The sequence below is a fragment of the Danio rerio genome, chromosome 2 (assembly GCF_052040795.2).
Source record: "Danio rerio strain M-AB ecotype USA chromosome 2, GRCz13ab, whole genome shotgun sequence".
In the NCBI taxonomy this organism is placed as follows: Eukaryota; Metazoa; Chordata; class Actinopteri; order Cypriniformes; family Danionidae; genus Danio; species Danio rerio.
In genome coordinates this window covers 3,755,731-3,771,061 of record NC_141022.1, presented here as the reverse complement: position 1 = coordinate 3,771,061, position 15,331 = coordinate 3,755,731, and the positions used below count along the sequence as shown (strand labels likewise).

Sequence of the window (15,331 nt, the reverse complement as noted above, 5' to 3'; positions counted from 1 at the left end):
TTGACAGTCACTTGAGCGCCCAAATTTAACCCACAAGCAGCAAAATAAGTAAGAAGCAAACGTCTTTGCAAAGTTTCTTTGCTAAGGAGGAAAGGCCCAGTAAAGGGCCCACGAACTGCCAAGGAAAAGATCCGCAACCCATTTGTCAACAAATCAGGTGAATCCACCATGACTGTGCAAGAAGATCAACTGGTGGAGATCACAAATGAAGACAGCCTTTTAGGGGACGTTCGCATATCATGCCTTTCCTAAAGTTTGCACAAGTTCCTTGTTTCCTTCCAGACCAGATGCACCCAATTGAATGAATCCGCGGCCCGAGGCACGTGACACGAATTGACTGATCAGCTTCAGCTTGTATAAAATATACACATTTCGGTTATTATCTCAGACAAACATAGAACAACCAAACACTGCAGTGCTTTGTGAAATGCGGTAATATTGTCAAGCGTTGACCGGTCCACGGTTATAAATAGGTTGAGGACCACTAGACTATAGTAGTGCAATCCCCTTGTTAAGTGGTGACGTGTTTGTGACGTATGTAATACTGTTTCCGGGTTCGATAGAAATAATTAGTTTATGATCACGTTTTATTTCTATCACACATTAAAGTTAATTTTACATAAAGTCATAGTGTACACAACAATCTCTGGGCTTGCTGCATCACAAATACCAAAATTTTAACAATTTATAAAAAAAATAATCACTTTCTGGCCATCGGATATTAGGCATGGACATATATATTGCGATCGTGATTTTCGAAAGCATTAAATCGCTTTGTAAACGTTTATTATTACCATTTCATGAGTCTCCCCAATCAGTTGAATAGAGCGCTTGGACCCGGAAGCCGCTTCGCGTGACGTCACACTTAACAAGCGGATGTCAGACACAATCCACTCAATGGCCTGAGTGACATAACTGTGACAGGTAGGGTTAGGGGTGGGGTTAGGTGAGCGCATTAAAAAGCATTAGATGCAGCTCAGATCGCACTGCACCAGGTCTGCATTCAGACCTCTCTCGAATGAGGGGCGATTTCATATAGAACCTATAGTTCTGCTTTAAAAGTACAGGCAAGTGTGTTTAGGAACAGAGCTAAGCTCTGAAGACTGATGATAAGCTCAAAAAAATGCAATAGTATCCATTTCTTTGATTCTTCACAAAACACTAGGGGTGTAACGATACACTCAGCTCACGATACGATGTGTATCACGATATAATGTTCACGATTCGATATGTATCACGATATTTGGAATAAAAATTGAAAATTAAACTGAAATGCAAATTTTAAACTAAATAGTAAAACTATTTAATACAATAGTAAACTATTTTTTATGTATTTCTTTTGTTTCAACTTGTTAAACTGAAACTTATTTAAGAAAATAAATTAAACAGGTCTGTCTCTGGAAAATAAAACAATTTAAAAACTTCTTAAAAATATTATTGAAATGACAGAGACAAAATTAAGGAACAATTTAAGTAAAGGTGCAAAAAAAATAAGCTTTCTATTCAATTGAATTTAACAGTAAGAGCTTAAGGCTTTGCTTGGTCACTTGCGTTTTTTGTGTGTGCAAAAAAAAATCCACATTTCCAGGTATTTAATTCATATTTAATTAAATTCATTTACAGATATCTCTAATTACAATTGTGACTAGTCAAAACTCATTTAGAGATATCTGCAAATATTTTTCAATGGAAGTCAATGGAGGAATATGACTAGTCATAATATATTTGCAGATATCTCCAATCTGATTTCGTACTAGTACAATTGTAATTGCAGATATCTCTAATTGTCATTCTGACTAGTCGAATTATAATTATGACTAGTCAAAATATAATTAGAGATATCTCAAAATATATTTATGGATAGTCAGAACAAAGGTTTAAATGCTAAAACGACTTGCCATACGCGCGTTTATCAAAGTCCGCCCTCTGTAGTAACAGCTCACAGTCAGCTCACGTCATGTGTGATTTTGCAGCGGGAACATTATATGAAGACAGAATGATATTTTAGGGTGAATTGTACCTTATAATTACAGTATGTGACTCTTTCAACACCATTAGGAGGTATCACTGTCGCTGTGCAAAGTATGTAAATCACTGTGAAGACTTTAAAACTTAGGATGTTTGACCCAGTATGCGTGTCAAAAAGCGGACGAGTCTAAAGCAATGACTGGACAACCGAAATGTTGCCAGACGTCTGATTTTGAGAGGATGGGCCATCCTCTATTTCAGCTCCACTCATCTTGGTCTGCTAACATTACTGCTGCTGCAATCTGAACTCACGTGCGACAGCAGGTGGAACGTAGCTCACGTGCAAACAGCTCAACTAATAAGAGAAAACAGACGTCATATCGTAATCAAATCGTCATAACGCCACGATGCATATTGTGACATTTTTGCATCGCAATAAATCGTACAACGATAAATCGTTACACCCCTACAAAACACACACCAACTTGCGCAGCTGTAGCATCCTAAAACCCCCAAGAACATTGGAAGCACTCTTTGAAGGTACGTGCTGTTTTGAGATCAACACCCAGCCCGTTCAGTAAATGTGCATGTATGGTTCATAGCTCAGGGTTTTTACAGTCATCTTATGGTTTTTCAGTCATCTAATCTTGGCTGTAGCGCTGATCATTTTGGCCCGCAGTCCACCCAAAAGCCCGGAAAACGGTCTGTGGTGGGAGATGGAAAACACATGACATGGTAGTGCCACTAATTAACGTCATCTCATCAATCCTTGACCACCGAAAGCTATTCGGATTCCAAACTGGCTTTCCGCTTTCGCTCCTGTCTGCAATGCCCATCACGGCATTTCCAACAACATCCTCCATATCTGCAAAACACACAGCTGATTGGGTTTCGGAAGAAGCGGGACCCGCCCTCTCTTAAAAAACCGAGGCAGACCACCAAACTGCGGTCGGAGCCGTGCTACCAGAATATTGAGCCGTTTTGGATGCAAGTGTGCCAAACACATTTACAGACATTCCCCAGAGCAATAATACCATATAATCAAGGCAGGGTTGGGATGACTCCTGCGGGAGAAGCCATTCTCACAGCTTGTCGAGAAAGCCATTGAGGAAAAACAAACCGGTAGGAATACAGAGACAAGAATTTATGTTTTCCAAGCGGTTACTTGAAATGTCATGAAACCCAATGTTTGTAATCCGAAGTGCGTTTACAGTGGAAGTGTGTGTCCAGCACACACACACTTGTGTGGGGTTGGAAAAGATGCGTCTGTTCTATCAAACGTTAACAAAGGCACTGTAAGAGAAATATGTATACGATTATGGGTGTGTGTGCACAGCCGGCAAAGGAAGTGGTCACATGTGAGGATCCTCAGTTGCAGACACTGCTATTCTCTGGCACTGAAAGGCGATCCACCGCAGCTCGGGCAGCAGCTCTCATCAACATTCCCAAGCACAAGTCTAGTCGAGAGATTAAATCTGAAGTCTCATGCAAACTGCCTCCGTACAGGGGCTTTCCTATGAGCGGTGGCCAAAAATGCCATTGCAAACAGATCAAACTGACCACAGATACCTTCGGAAAAAAAAAACGCCTGCTCCGTCTTTATCCTTGTCACACAGCTCTCTGCGCTCATATCTGTTTTTGCCACTCATTTCCCACTCTCCTAAGGTTTCATAAAGGAGCAGATGATGATTGAAGAGTAGAGCACTTTTACAGTAATCGTTGCACCCCCTGCTGGAAACATCAGGCACTGGAAGTACACCTGACAAAACATTAGCCGTTCATTACTTAAACTACATCAAGGAGGAAAATGCCAGATGAACTACATGCAGATCTACAAACAAATAAGGTCGGAGAGTCAGGAGTCTTTGTAAAACACTGCAGAAGCCTCGAACCTGCTTCAGGGAGATGGAAGTATACCAGATCCCGAGCCCTTTTTAAGGGGTTATAATGCACATGCAAGCTGATGCAGCCAACATATTCAACACAGGGTTGTGGAACATGCAAGAAATAAAAGTGCGGCAGTGGTTAGACAAGGCCTCACAAACCGTTGGCTGAACGTCTGATGAATAATGTGCGCAAAATGGGAAACACTTTGGGAGCTACAAAGTCAAAGTCATTTCATTGGTTGAGTTCTACGGGAGCTCATTCTGGAAACAACACCATTGTGACAGCAAACATCCTCAGACAAGAGACGAAGACAGTAGCCGTGTACAACTGTGATTACGAGCTCATTTCTTAGGCTCAAATGAACACTGGAATACCACAGCATTGACTGGACTATGACAACTGAACACCTTCCTGAAATGATCTGTTTCTGGTGACACTTTACATTAAGGTTCATTAGTTAATGCATTTACTAACATGAACTAATCATGAATAACACATGTACAGCATTTATTAATCATAACTGAACATTTACTAATGCATTATTAACATCTAAGTCCATGCTTGATAACATTAGTTAATGAGCTAACATAAACTAACAATGAACTACTGTATTTTCATTAACTAACGTTAAAGGGTCACAAAACACCAAAACACATTTTTTGAGCTGTTGACAGTCGTATATGTGTCCCACACTGCTAGAAACACTATTAGGACACCTATATCTCACTAAAAAGTGTAAATTGGTTGTTTTTGTGTTATTTCAAGCAAATTCGTACTTCTGGTTTGAAGCGAATTTTTGAAGCTGCGTCACGGTCATGACATAATAGCGTGTATTCCAGCGTGCAGACTGGACGTCTGTGCCAGAGTGAGTCTTATTACGTCTTACAGTGTGCTGCATTAATGCATGAGTAAGGCTTGGTTCAAACCAATCAGCGCGCTCTATTGTGCAACTTCATTAATATTCATTACTGTCACAGTGTTTAGACGACAGAGACGCCACGTTGTGTTGGCAAAACAAGCGTGAAGTGTTGCTTTTATAGTTTGCTGCCGTTAGGTTTCGTTTTCATTTTCTCTCTGTGAGAGCTCAGACTCACGTGTGGATTAACAGTGTACGTGACGCTCCACAAAAATAACTTACGTGTCTAAGGAGGATTATTGTTTACCTGAGAGCTGTTCTCATCTGCAAACGCTGAGATCCGGATTCGCTTGTCGTCTCCTCTTAATAAAGACGCGGCTCTAGTTGCTGGTGATTGTCCTGTCTCTACAGATTTGGTAAGTGAGTGACCAGTGCTCTTTGTTTATTCAGTTTCTTCGTATCGAACAAACTATTGCACCGAGTGTAAACATGTTAGCACTACAACCAAACTTTAACCTCGTGTAGGGTTTTTACCGCATTTTGTGACCAGAATAACACACGTGGCTTTCTGACGCTACCTGCCGAGTGCATCTAAGTGTCCGGGAAATGCTGAGTTTTTTTTTTCTCATTCGCCGTGCGGTATCAAACATTGCATGAAAAATACACGCTTAGAGCAGATCCTCGAATCAAATATTTCGTTTGTCGCGAGGGACATGAATGAATTCTCTAAATGAAAGACAGTTAAAGTCCACCATTTAATAATTTGGCAAATAATTCGACTACAGATGCCCATGTAAACACAGTCGCATGCCCAAATAGACGCTCCCACACCGTGCCTCTTTAGTTCCTCCGACACTCCCCCCTAAACAGAGCTGGACACGCCCACTTTTCTGGATTTTTCCAAAGTAGAGGTGTGAAAACACCCTGCAGAAACGAGGGGGTTTCATGGCCCTTTAACTAACATGAACAAATACAGTAGTAAATGTATTGTTCATTGTTTGTTCATGTTAGTAAATGCATTAATAAACATTAACTAATGAACCTTATTGTAAAGTGTGACCCAGTTTCTATTGCATGATGACTTGTAATGTCATTTACATTTCATGCCTTTACACAGTGCAAAGCAAACTGATTGGTTGCTCATGTATCTCCTGGACACACAACATACAAAGAAGGCCTGACTATGCAAGACTAACGGTGGGCATACACAGTGTGAATTCTGATAGTTGCAAGATTGTGCAAGTCACAAGTTCATGTCAATTACTTTGAACAGTCCTCATGTGTCGTGTGAATTATAAACCCTGGCCACTGTAAACCATCATCTCTGACTATATTGATAGCTCATTGATTCATAACTCATTCATTTTCCTTCGGCTTAGTACTTTATATAACAGGTGTCACCACAGCGGAATGAACCGTCAACTATTCCAACATTATTTTACACAGCGGATGCACTTCCAGCCGCAACCTGGTACTGGAAAACACCCATTTACACACACTTATACACTACGGCGGCGAGGCAGTGGCGCAGTAGGTAGTGCTGTCGCCTCACAGCAAGAAGGTCGCTGGGTCGCTGGTTCGAACCTCGGCTCAGTTGGCGTTTCTGTTTGGAGTTTGCATGTTCTCCCTGCCTACCCTACTCTCCCTTTCCCCCACAGTCCAAAGACATGCGGTACAGGTGAATTGCGTAGGCTAAATTGTCCGTACTGTGTGAATGTGTATGTGGATGTTTCCCAGAGATGGGTTGTGGCTGGAAGGGCATCCGCTGCGTAAAAACTTGCTGGATAACTTGTCGGTTCATTCCGCTGTGGCGACCTCGGATTAATAAAGGGACTAAGCCGACAAGAAAATGAATGAATATATACTACGGCCAATTTAGGTCATCCAATTGGTTGTCCAATGTGTTTGGAAAGTGGGGGTAACCGGAGCACCCGGTGGAATCCACCCCAACATGGGGAGAACTTGCAAACTCCACACATACACACCAACTGGTCCAGCCGGGACTCGAACCAGTGACTTTCTAGCTTTGAGGTGCTGCACAGCTCAGGGAGCTGAACACATTTTATTAATTCGAATTCAAGCTCACAAACAAATGTTTAAAGATGATCGGTAGCTTGTGAGCCACTTGGCTCAAAAATTCCTCTCATAACCATCCGAGCATCAACGATTTCCATATGATTTTTCCCGATGGGGAAAAAAAAAAATCACATACAAGCTCATATGACAGTACAAAATTGCACCATTTACATCCAGCTCTTTTTACAAGCTCTAACATCGAAGTCTTTGGGATCCCTAGGATGTATATTTAAAGTTTCAGCTCAAAATACCACACAGATAATGTTTTATAACTCTTTAGTTTGCATGTTCTCCCCGTTTTGATATGGGTTTCTTAGGGGTGGTCCAGTTTTTCCCACAAGTCCAAAGACATGCGATATAAGTGAACTGGGTAAGCTAAATTGAGTGTGAACGGAAGTGTATGGGTGTTTCTCAGTGATGGGTTGCGGCTGGAAGGGCATCCGCTGAGTAAAACATATGCTGGATAAGTTGGCAGTTCATTCCGCTGTGGCGATCCCGGATTAATAAAGGGACTAAGACGAAAACAAAATGAATGAATGAACGATGAAAAGCTCTGGGCTTTTTTTACTCGGTATCGATCTACGAGCCAATCACACGGCAGAAATGTGCATCAATGGGACTCTAAAAGTGTGTTGATATTAGAGAAGTATCGAATATTTGGCCACTGAACATATTTTTAAATATGCCATTTAATGGACCCTCTAATTATTGTGGCTTTAGTCATTTTTGGAGTACTCTTTTAAATCTGGAAGCATTAACAACTTATATTGACATATATATTATTACACCCTTTTTTTACAAGATGTAACATAAGTCTCTTGTGTTCCTAGAGTGTGTATGTGAAGTTTCAGTACAAAATACCACACAAATATTAGTTCACAACTCTTTGAAACTGCCCCTTCTAGGCTTTGATCCTAATTGTGCTGTTTTGGTGACTGTCGCTTTAAATTCAAATGAGATTGTGCTCTTTTCAAGTGAGGGCGGAGCTACAGATGCCTGTGTGTCAGCTTTGGGGCAGATTCAAAAACAGGACTAACGTCCTACGCTAAAGAGGCAGAGATGGTCACTAATAAGTGTGGATTTCAACCTCTGATGACATGTACAAAGGGAGAATGTCGATCAAAGTGTTTCTGCTTATCAAGTGTGATTATAAAAATTTAATTAATACATTTCTACCATTAGAAGCTGGTTATATTCACAGACTGCAGCCACACAACTGTGTTTAAACCCCTTATAAAGGTGATTTTTGCATAATATGTCCCCTTTAAGTCACAGTAACACTGACTAAACTGCTAAACCATCAACTCTAGAAAGATACTTGACACATTTGCCGTATCAACTGATAAGTATATTATGAGTACAGTTTTCAAGGATATCATCAGTAGGGATGCAACGATTTTAGATATTGGTTGTACAATTATAGTCTGAAAAATAATCTTGGTTTCACGGTTATCTTGCATTCATTCATTCATTCATTCATTCATTTTCGCTTCGGCTTAGTCCCTTTATTAATCTGGGGTCGCCACAGTGGAATGAACCGCCAACTTATTCAACACGTTTTACGCAGCGGATCCCCATCCAGCCGCAACCCATCTCTAAAAAATATTATGCATTTATTAATTTTAAAACGCTACTAGTTTAAAAAATCACATGAAAACTCCTTATATTAAAGTTTTGTTTATTGCTGCTTAGTAACTTAGTAATACATCACAAAATAATAATAAAAACAAACAATAGTCCATTTCTCTTTGGACTTAAAATTAAGTTAAAAAAAGTTTTAACATGTTTAAACATAAGTAATAATTTTACACTGACAATAATTGACAGAACAATGAAAAAAAAATTCGAATTAAAAAATATATATATTGTATTGTACGTTTTTCTCTTTGAAGAAGAAATGTGTTTATTCCATAAATATGAAGCTGATCAGTCCAGTTCTTGTCATGAGACTCATGGTGCCTTCGCGGCATTCTTTCAACTAGGGGCGACTGGAAATCGTGAGCGCGTCGATCTTAATATGCGCGTGCAACCCATGCACCTCTACTGCAAATGACGAACTTGTGCGTGCAAAGACACAATATGTGAACAGCCCTTGGTTAATAACCTCAGCCACAGTAAACATGGTCACATGGTTATTAGTCTTGGTGTACAAGCTCGAAACTTCAAACTTGCGCACCGTTGGAGTAACTTTGTTTAGTTGCAGCAGTTTTGTTCCGTGCAGAAATGCGGTGTTGAGAAGCCTTTCATGGTTATCACAATTATTATGCATTCATTCATTCATTCATTCATTTTCGCTTCGGCTTAGTCCCTTTATTAATCTGGGGTCGCCACAGTGGAATGAACCGCCAACTTATTCAGCATATGTTTTATGCAGCTGATCCCCTTCCAACCACAACCCATCTCTGAAAAATATTATGCATTTATTAATTTTAAAACACTACTAGTTTAAAAAATCACATGAAAACTCCTTATATTGAAGTTTTGTTTATTGCTGTTTGGTAATTTATTAATACATGACAAAATAATAATAAAAACAAACAATAGTCAGTTTCTCTTTGGACTTAAAATTAAGTTAAAAAAATTTTTATTTCGCTTTTAAACATAAGTAATAATTTTACACTGACAATAATTGACAAAACAATGAAAAAATAAATTAAAATACAAATTTAAAAAAATATATTGTATTGTACGTTTTTCTCTTTGAAGTAGAAATGTGTTTATTCCATAAATATGAAGCTGATCAGTCCAGTTCTTGTCATGAGACTCATGGTGCATTTGCGGCATTCTTTCAACTAGGGGCGACTGGAAATCGTGAGCGCGTCGATCTTAATATGCGCGTGCAACCCATGCACCTCTACTGCAAATGACGAACTTGTGCGTGCAAAGACACAATATGTGAACGGCCCTTGGTTAATAGCTACAGTTAATCCAGTGTGCGTGGTTATTAGTGTCAGTGTACAACTTCGAAACTTTAAACTTGTGCACAGTTGGAGTAACTTTGTTTAGTTGCAGCAGTTTTGTTCCGATGTTGAGAAGCCTTTACGATTAATTAACCATGATGTATTAAACCGCGGTTAATAGTGAAATCGGTTAATCGTTGCATCCCTAATAATCAGTGTGTCTATTAATTGCCAAAAGATTTCAAGGTGAAATATTGCATTGGCACTTTGCTGACAATAACCAGCATCACACACACACACACACACACACAATCAGTGAATATTTACCCTTATTTCAATTCAGGTATACTTTTAGGACAGCAGTTCCCCACATGTGACCCCAGGCTGGCCTCCATTGGAGATCTGCATAAACTTGTCAAAGCCAGGCACAAAAGAATCTCATTCCATGGATGTTCAGGTCTTATTTTCCCCATGCTTTCCCAACACGTAACCTCTTCTGCCTTCTCCCTTCAGGCAGTTTGAGGTGAGCTCTGCACTTAGACGAAAAAAGCGTGCAACCCCCATATCGCCTTGTTCCACCACCGCCACACTTTTGTCCCCAACGATCCAACCTGTTGAATGAGATGCCGTCGAAACAAACACAGGGCACCTGCCGCAACAGGCTGGATGGGACGGGGTGGTTAAAACTAAGTCTTTGCATTCTTGTGGCCAGCATGACAATTTCAGCAGCGCCTCAGCAAGGCGAGGAATCCCACCCAACCCTCGGAGACGCAGACCGAGGTCAAACAGAGACTGTGTTTAGGTTTCACATATGTTCCACCGCACTGGGGAAATTGGGTATGCAACATTGACCCTCTATTTAAGTAAATCAGTGCCCAGAAGATGCAGCATACGCCTCATGGAAGGTATTTATTTGCACGTTAGATGAAGCAAGTGTGTCAGACGGTAATGATTTCATGCTGTCCCTGGCATGCGCAAATGGCAGGTTCAAATGGCAGGTTTGATTTGCGATTGTATTGGTGTTTTGGAGAGCTGCCCGTGCACCTCATTGACTACAGAGGTCAGCAATCTGGAAAACGACAACCATATCTGCATTCAGACGTGAACGCTCATTGTTCGAGATAAGAAAGGACACCAGTAGTGTCATAGCGAATATATATATCGCTAATGAGTTTCCTATAGTTTGTTTTCATGACCCGATAACATGGAAGTACAAGCAATTTCCGAATAAAGTGTTGAAACGGAGTTGGAATAGTTTTAAACAATGGCCTCACGCAAGCATGTTAAACGTAATTGAATGTTAAAAATATCGGGACGTTTATTAGATGCGGCCTCTTGACATTGCTCACTATCGGACATCTTTTTTATTCCGTTTAACGTGCCAAAAAACCAAGGCGCAAATATTTCTTAAGAGGCTAGTTCCGATTGATAAAAATCTCTCAGATCAAATAATGGAGGCTGTAAATTTTTATATGAAGTGCAATCCCACCCATGCTAACACAGTCCAGCATTTATTAAATTTATTGACTTCCTAAGAGGGACCCGATTCTACAACCACTGCAGCCCAACAAACCGGTTTACAGCTTCATAATGTTCAATGGGGCCTGAGGGAGCCACTCCCGCCCTGGCCCTCGATTTGCCCCAACAATATCCTCTCCGTTGCACACCTTTTTGCACACAATTTTCCATCACTGCTCACTTCAGGCCAAGAGAAATAAGGACACAATGATATCATTAGAGAAATAATGATGTCAAACGCCCACCTGTCCGTGGACAGGTTCCAAAACTAGACTCATTTAGTCCACTGCTTTATCTAAATATGTATATATATATATATATATATATATATATATATATATATATATATATATATATATATATATATATATATATATATATTATAATTTATATATTATATTGTTCAAAACAACTCACTACAGAACTATGGGATCATAACAATATCAATCTGTAAACAACTTTTAGTCCTTAAATGAGGGAAATAAGCATGCGTTACGCATGTGATGAAAAAAGTAAGCGAGTTTACAGTATAAGGCTGAAATTCTATCAATTAAACTGCACAACCCAAAAGAAAGAATGCTAATCTGAAGATTAAAAGTTGACTCTCTAACAAACATGACTGATTTATTTTGTTCGACATTGTTGCATTTATGAGGAAAAAGCTTTCGTTATGGATGTGACATCTCTCCATTATGGACTGTAACATGCGAAATTCCCACTTGTGTGATTTTGGTAAATCAAATACAATTGTTTAAAAACACTGACACTTTTTAAAAGTATTTCTACAGTAGTCTAAAATACAAGCCTACACAAAAACAGAAAGAGTTTCTATATTTTGGTAAAAACATTTTTTTTTCATAAGGTTGACATTTGCATGGAATTGCTCGTATATGTGTTTCACAAGCACTTTTACACTCCAAACCTGGTTTCAAACTTGTTGATACAAGTGACAATAGCTCAAAGACGATGATTGAAAGTTAAACACATGTTTCTCTCGAAACATGAAGTTCTGGTGTGACCGCTGAAAGGCGCGTAATGGAAGAATATCAATAAGCAGAAATGCACGCGTCATAAGAGGAACACATTCCAAAGGCGTTCCCGCGGTATCACAATTACCTCAATTAAAATTATGCTAGGGGAATGTTTACAGGGGGAACTGTAAATTCAACTCAACATTCTTGAACTTGCGCTTGTTAAGCTTAGCGAGCGAGCAAAGCGGGGGTGCCAAAAAAAGAAAAAAAAAAACGAGTGTTTATGCTGGATGAAGAAATATTATCTGCGATCTGAACAGACGTTTTGGCCACCAGGTTAGAGATCCTCGTAGCTTTATTGTTAACAGCTGTTGAGAGCTTGCTCGTGTCTGATGTTTTTCATTCCTCTACAAGCATCTATTAAAAGGACCAACCTGACCGGCTTGTACCTGCCATTCAAAGCGCAGCACTGAATGATAAACGACGATCTGATGTGATATAGTTTAGTGCTGTTTAATAAATCTGCAAGCAACATCATGCAAACATTAATGAGAACATCACTCTGAAACGCAACAGGTTGTTTGTGAACAAACAATTACTAAACAGTATTTCTCAACACCAGTAAGGAGCTCTTTCGTTCATGATGTTGATGCATTATATCACATCTCTGTTTTTGTCTATTCATACATGAGAAAAAGCATTAGGAAAGAGCTTAAGAAAGAATTGTCCTGCCTACCCGAAGTAAGCCGTGCTCGGTCCGGGCAGGCTGATCAGATGCACTATAATGGTAAATGATAACCATCCCAGGAGAAGGTGTCCATCCAGCATTTTGTAGCGGCTCTGGGGCAGCTCATTTCGTTCGTCCTGAGTTGCTGTGTAAAATCCCTGCTTGTGAGAACCGCACTTCTTATACACTGCGAGGATTTCGCACTGCGCTCCTCCCCATTCACTTACAGCAGGGGAGAGAGAGAGAGAGAGAGAGAGAGAGAGAGAGAGAGAGAGAGAGAGAGAGAGAGAGAGAGAGAGAGAGAGAGAGAGAGAGAGAGAGAGAGAGAGAGAGAGAGAGCTGACCGAGCAGCTGGATTTAAAAGTAAGTCTGGCTTAATTATTTACGTTTGCCAAATTGGGACGGCTAATAGATTTGGTGTAAACATGAGCAATTAGCATATAGGCTAATCGTAAACATTCTGACATGTATCCCCACAAAAATAAGTAGCCTTCTCTAATTTCATATTAATTAAGTACACGTTAAGTATGTGCTACTTTATGTATTAAGAATAAATTCGGATATCAATTAACAGGTAGTATACTTGAAAGTGTACTTAATTTACTTAGTTGTTAGTACACTATCAACTTGTATATATACCTGACTTAATTGGCCCACATTTAGTTTATACAAGTATACTGCATTAAGTGATGTAAGTAGCCTACTTCAAGTTAATTTCATTATGTACACTTTATATAGGCTACTTTATGTATTCAGAATAAATAGTGATATCAATTCAAGTCAAGTGCTTAAAAGTGTTATTATACCAGTACACTATCAAGTAGCTTATACTACTCGTAAAATTTAGTTCATATGTACAGTCGAAGTCAGAATTATTAAACCCCCTGAATTAGCCCCGTTTATTTTTTTCCCCAGTTTCTGTTTATTGGAGGGAAGATTTTTTCAACACATTTTTAAACATAATAGTTTTAATAACTCATTTCTGTTAACTGACTTATTTTATCTTTGACATGATGACGGTAAATAATATTTTACTAGATATTTTTCAAGACACTTCTATACAGCTTAAAGATACTTGATAGTATAAAGATAAAAAAATATCTGTAAATTTGCAGTTTTTCATATTTTGTGGCTTTTTTTTTCATTTATTTATGCTTTTGTATTGCATTATGGCACTTTGATCTTTTCTCCAACAAATTGTATTATTAAAAATTTGGAAAAGAGTGACTTTTATTGACATTTTGATTCATTTAAAGTGATATATTAGTGTCTGGGTTGATGTTGTAAATTACGGTACAAATCCTGGTAGTAAACTGCCAGTACTTTTTCTGTTATTTTTTCTGCTTATTTTTGCAGTTTTTGCAAATCCACCAGAGGCTGCAGGGTACACTTATTGAGATCTCAAATTTCTCTTGCGAGTGCCATTTGTGCCTGCTCTTCTCGTGTAGATCAACTGACCGACCCTCCTCCTTCCCTAAACCCAACCGATAGTGTTTTCAGAAGCACCAAATGACCCGCCCTCCTCCTTCCCTAAACCAAACCGATAGTGTTTTCAGAAGCACCAAATGACCCACCCACCCATTTCCCTAAACCCAATCGACAGTGTTTTCAGAAGCACCGATTGACCCACCCACCCACTTCCCTAAACCAAACGATAGTGTTTTCAGAAGCACATATTGACCTGCCCACCCACTTCCCTAAACCAAACGATAGTGTTTTCAGAAGCATCGAATGACCCACCCACCTACTTCCCTCAACCAAACGATAGTGTTTTCAGAAGCATCGAATGACCCGCCCACCCACTTCTCTAAACCAAACCGATAGTGTTTTCAGAAGCACCGAATGAACCGGCCACCCACCCACTTCCCTAAACCCAACTGACAGTGTTTTCAAAAGCACAAATTGACCGACCCACTGACTTCCCTAAACCAAACCGACAATGTTTTCAGAAGCACCGAATGACCCATCCACCCACTTTCCTAAACCCAACCGACAGTGTTTTCAAAAGCAATCCAAAAAAAGAACAGCCCTCAAGGCAGCCTGAATTTTACCACGTTTTCAGGAACTGTTGTTCGCCAGACTCAACCCCAATCATCGTGGTCAACTCCTCTCTGTGTCTCAAGTCCTCCGACGTACGCAGCGAGGTAAGGAACGGCGTCATACCGCCTCATAGTGTTCATTTTAAGATGAAATGCAGCCATACATACCTCTGGCTACATAATTCGCGATCTCCAGAAATGTATATAGGGCTACAATGTCAGAATGAGCCTATGTTGCACTTTACAGACTTATTTCTCTATATTTTATTAATCTAATATTATATTATTTTAAATTGGCTAAAATGACAATAAAAGTCATCTTTTCAACATCAAAAATCAACAGAGCAAAGATCAACATCCCATAATGCAATTAACAACCCTAAATAAAC

At 39.6% G+C, this 15,331-nt stretch overlaps 1 protein-coding gene across 1 annotated transcript in view; it reads right to left on the bottom strand.

Annotated features, from left to right (window-relative positions):
• The window catches only part of wnt9a (wingless-type MMTV integration site family, member 9A), a 77,892-nt gene extending 64,838 nt beyond the window's left edge, over positions 1 to 13,054 (bottom strand). The window contains exon 1 of the mRNA NM_001045363.2: positions 12,913 to 13,054. Within this exon, the coding sequence (NP_001038828.2) occupies positions 12,913 to 13,004 (92 nt within the window). The 5' untranslated portion in view covers positions 13,005 to 13,054. The remainder of the gene's footprint in view (positions 1 to 12,912) is intronic.
• Positions 13,055 to 15,331: the final 2,277 nt, after the last annotated feature.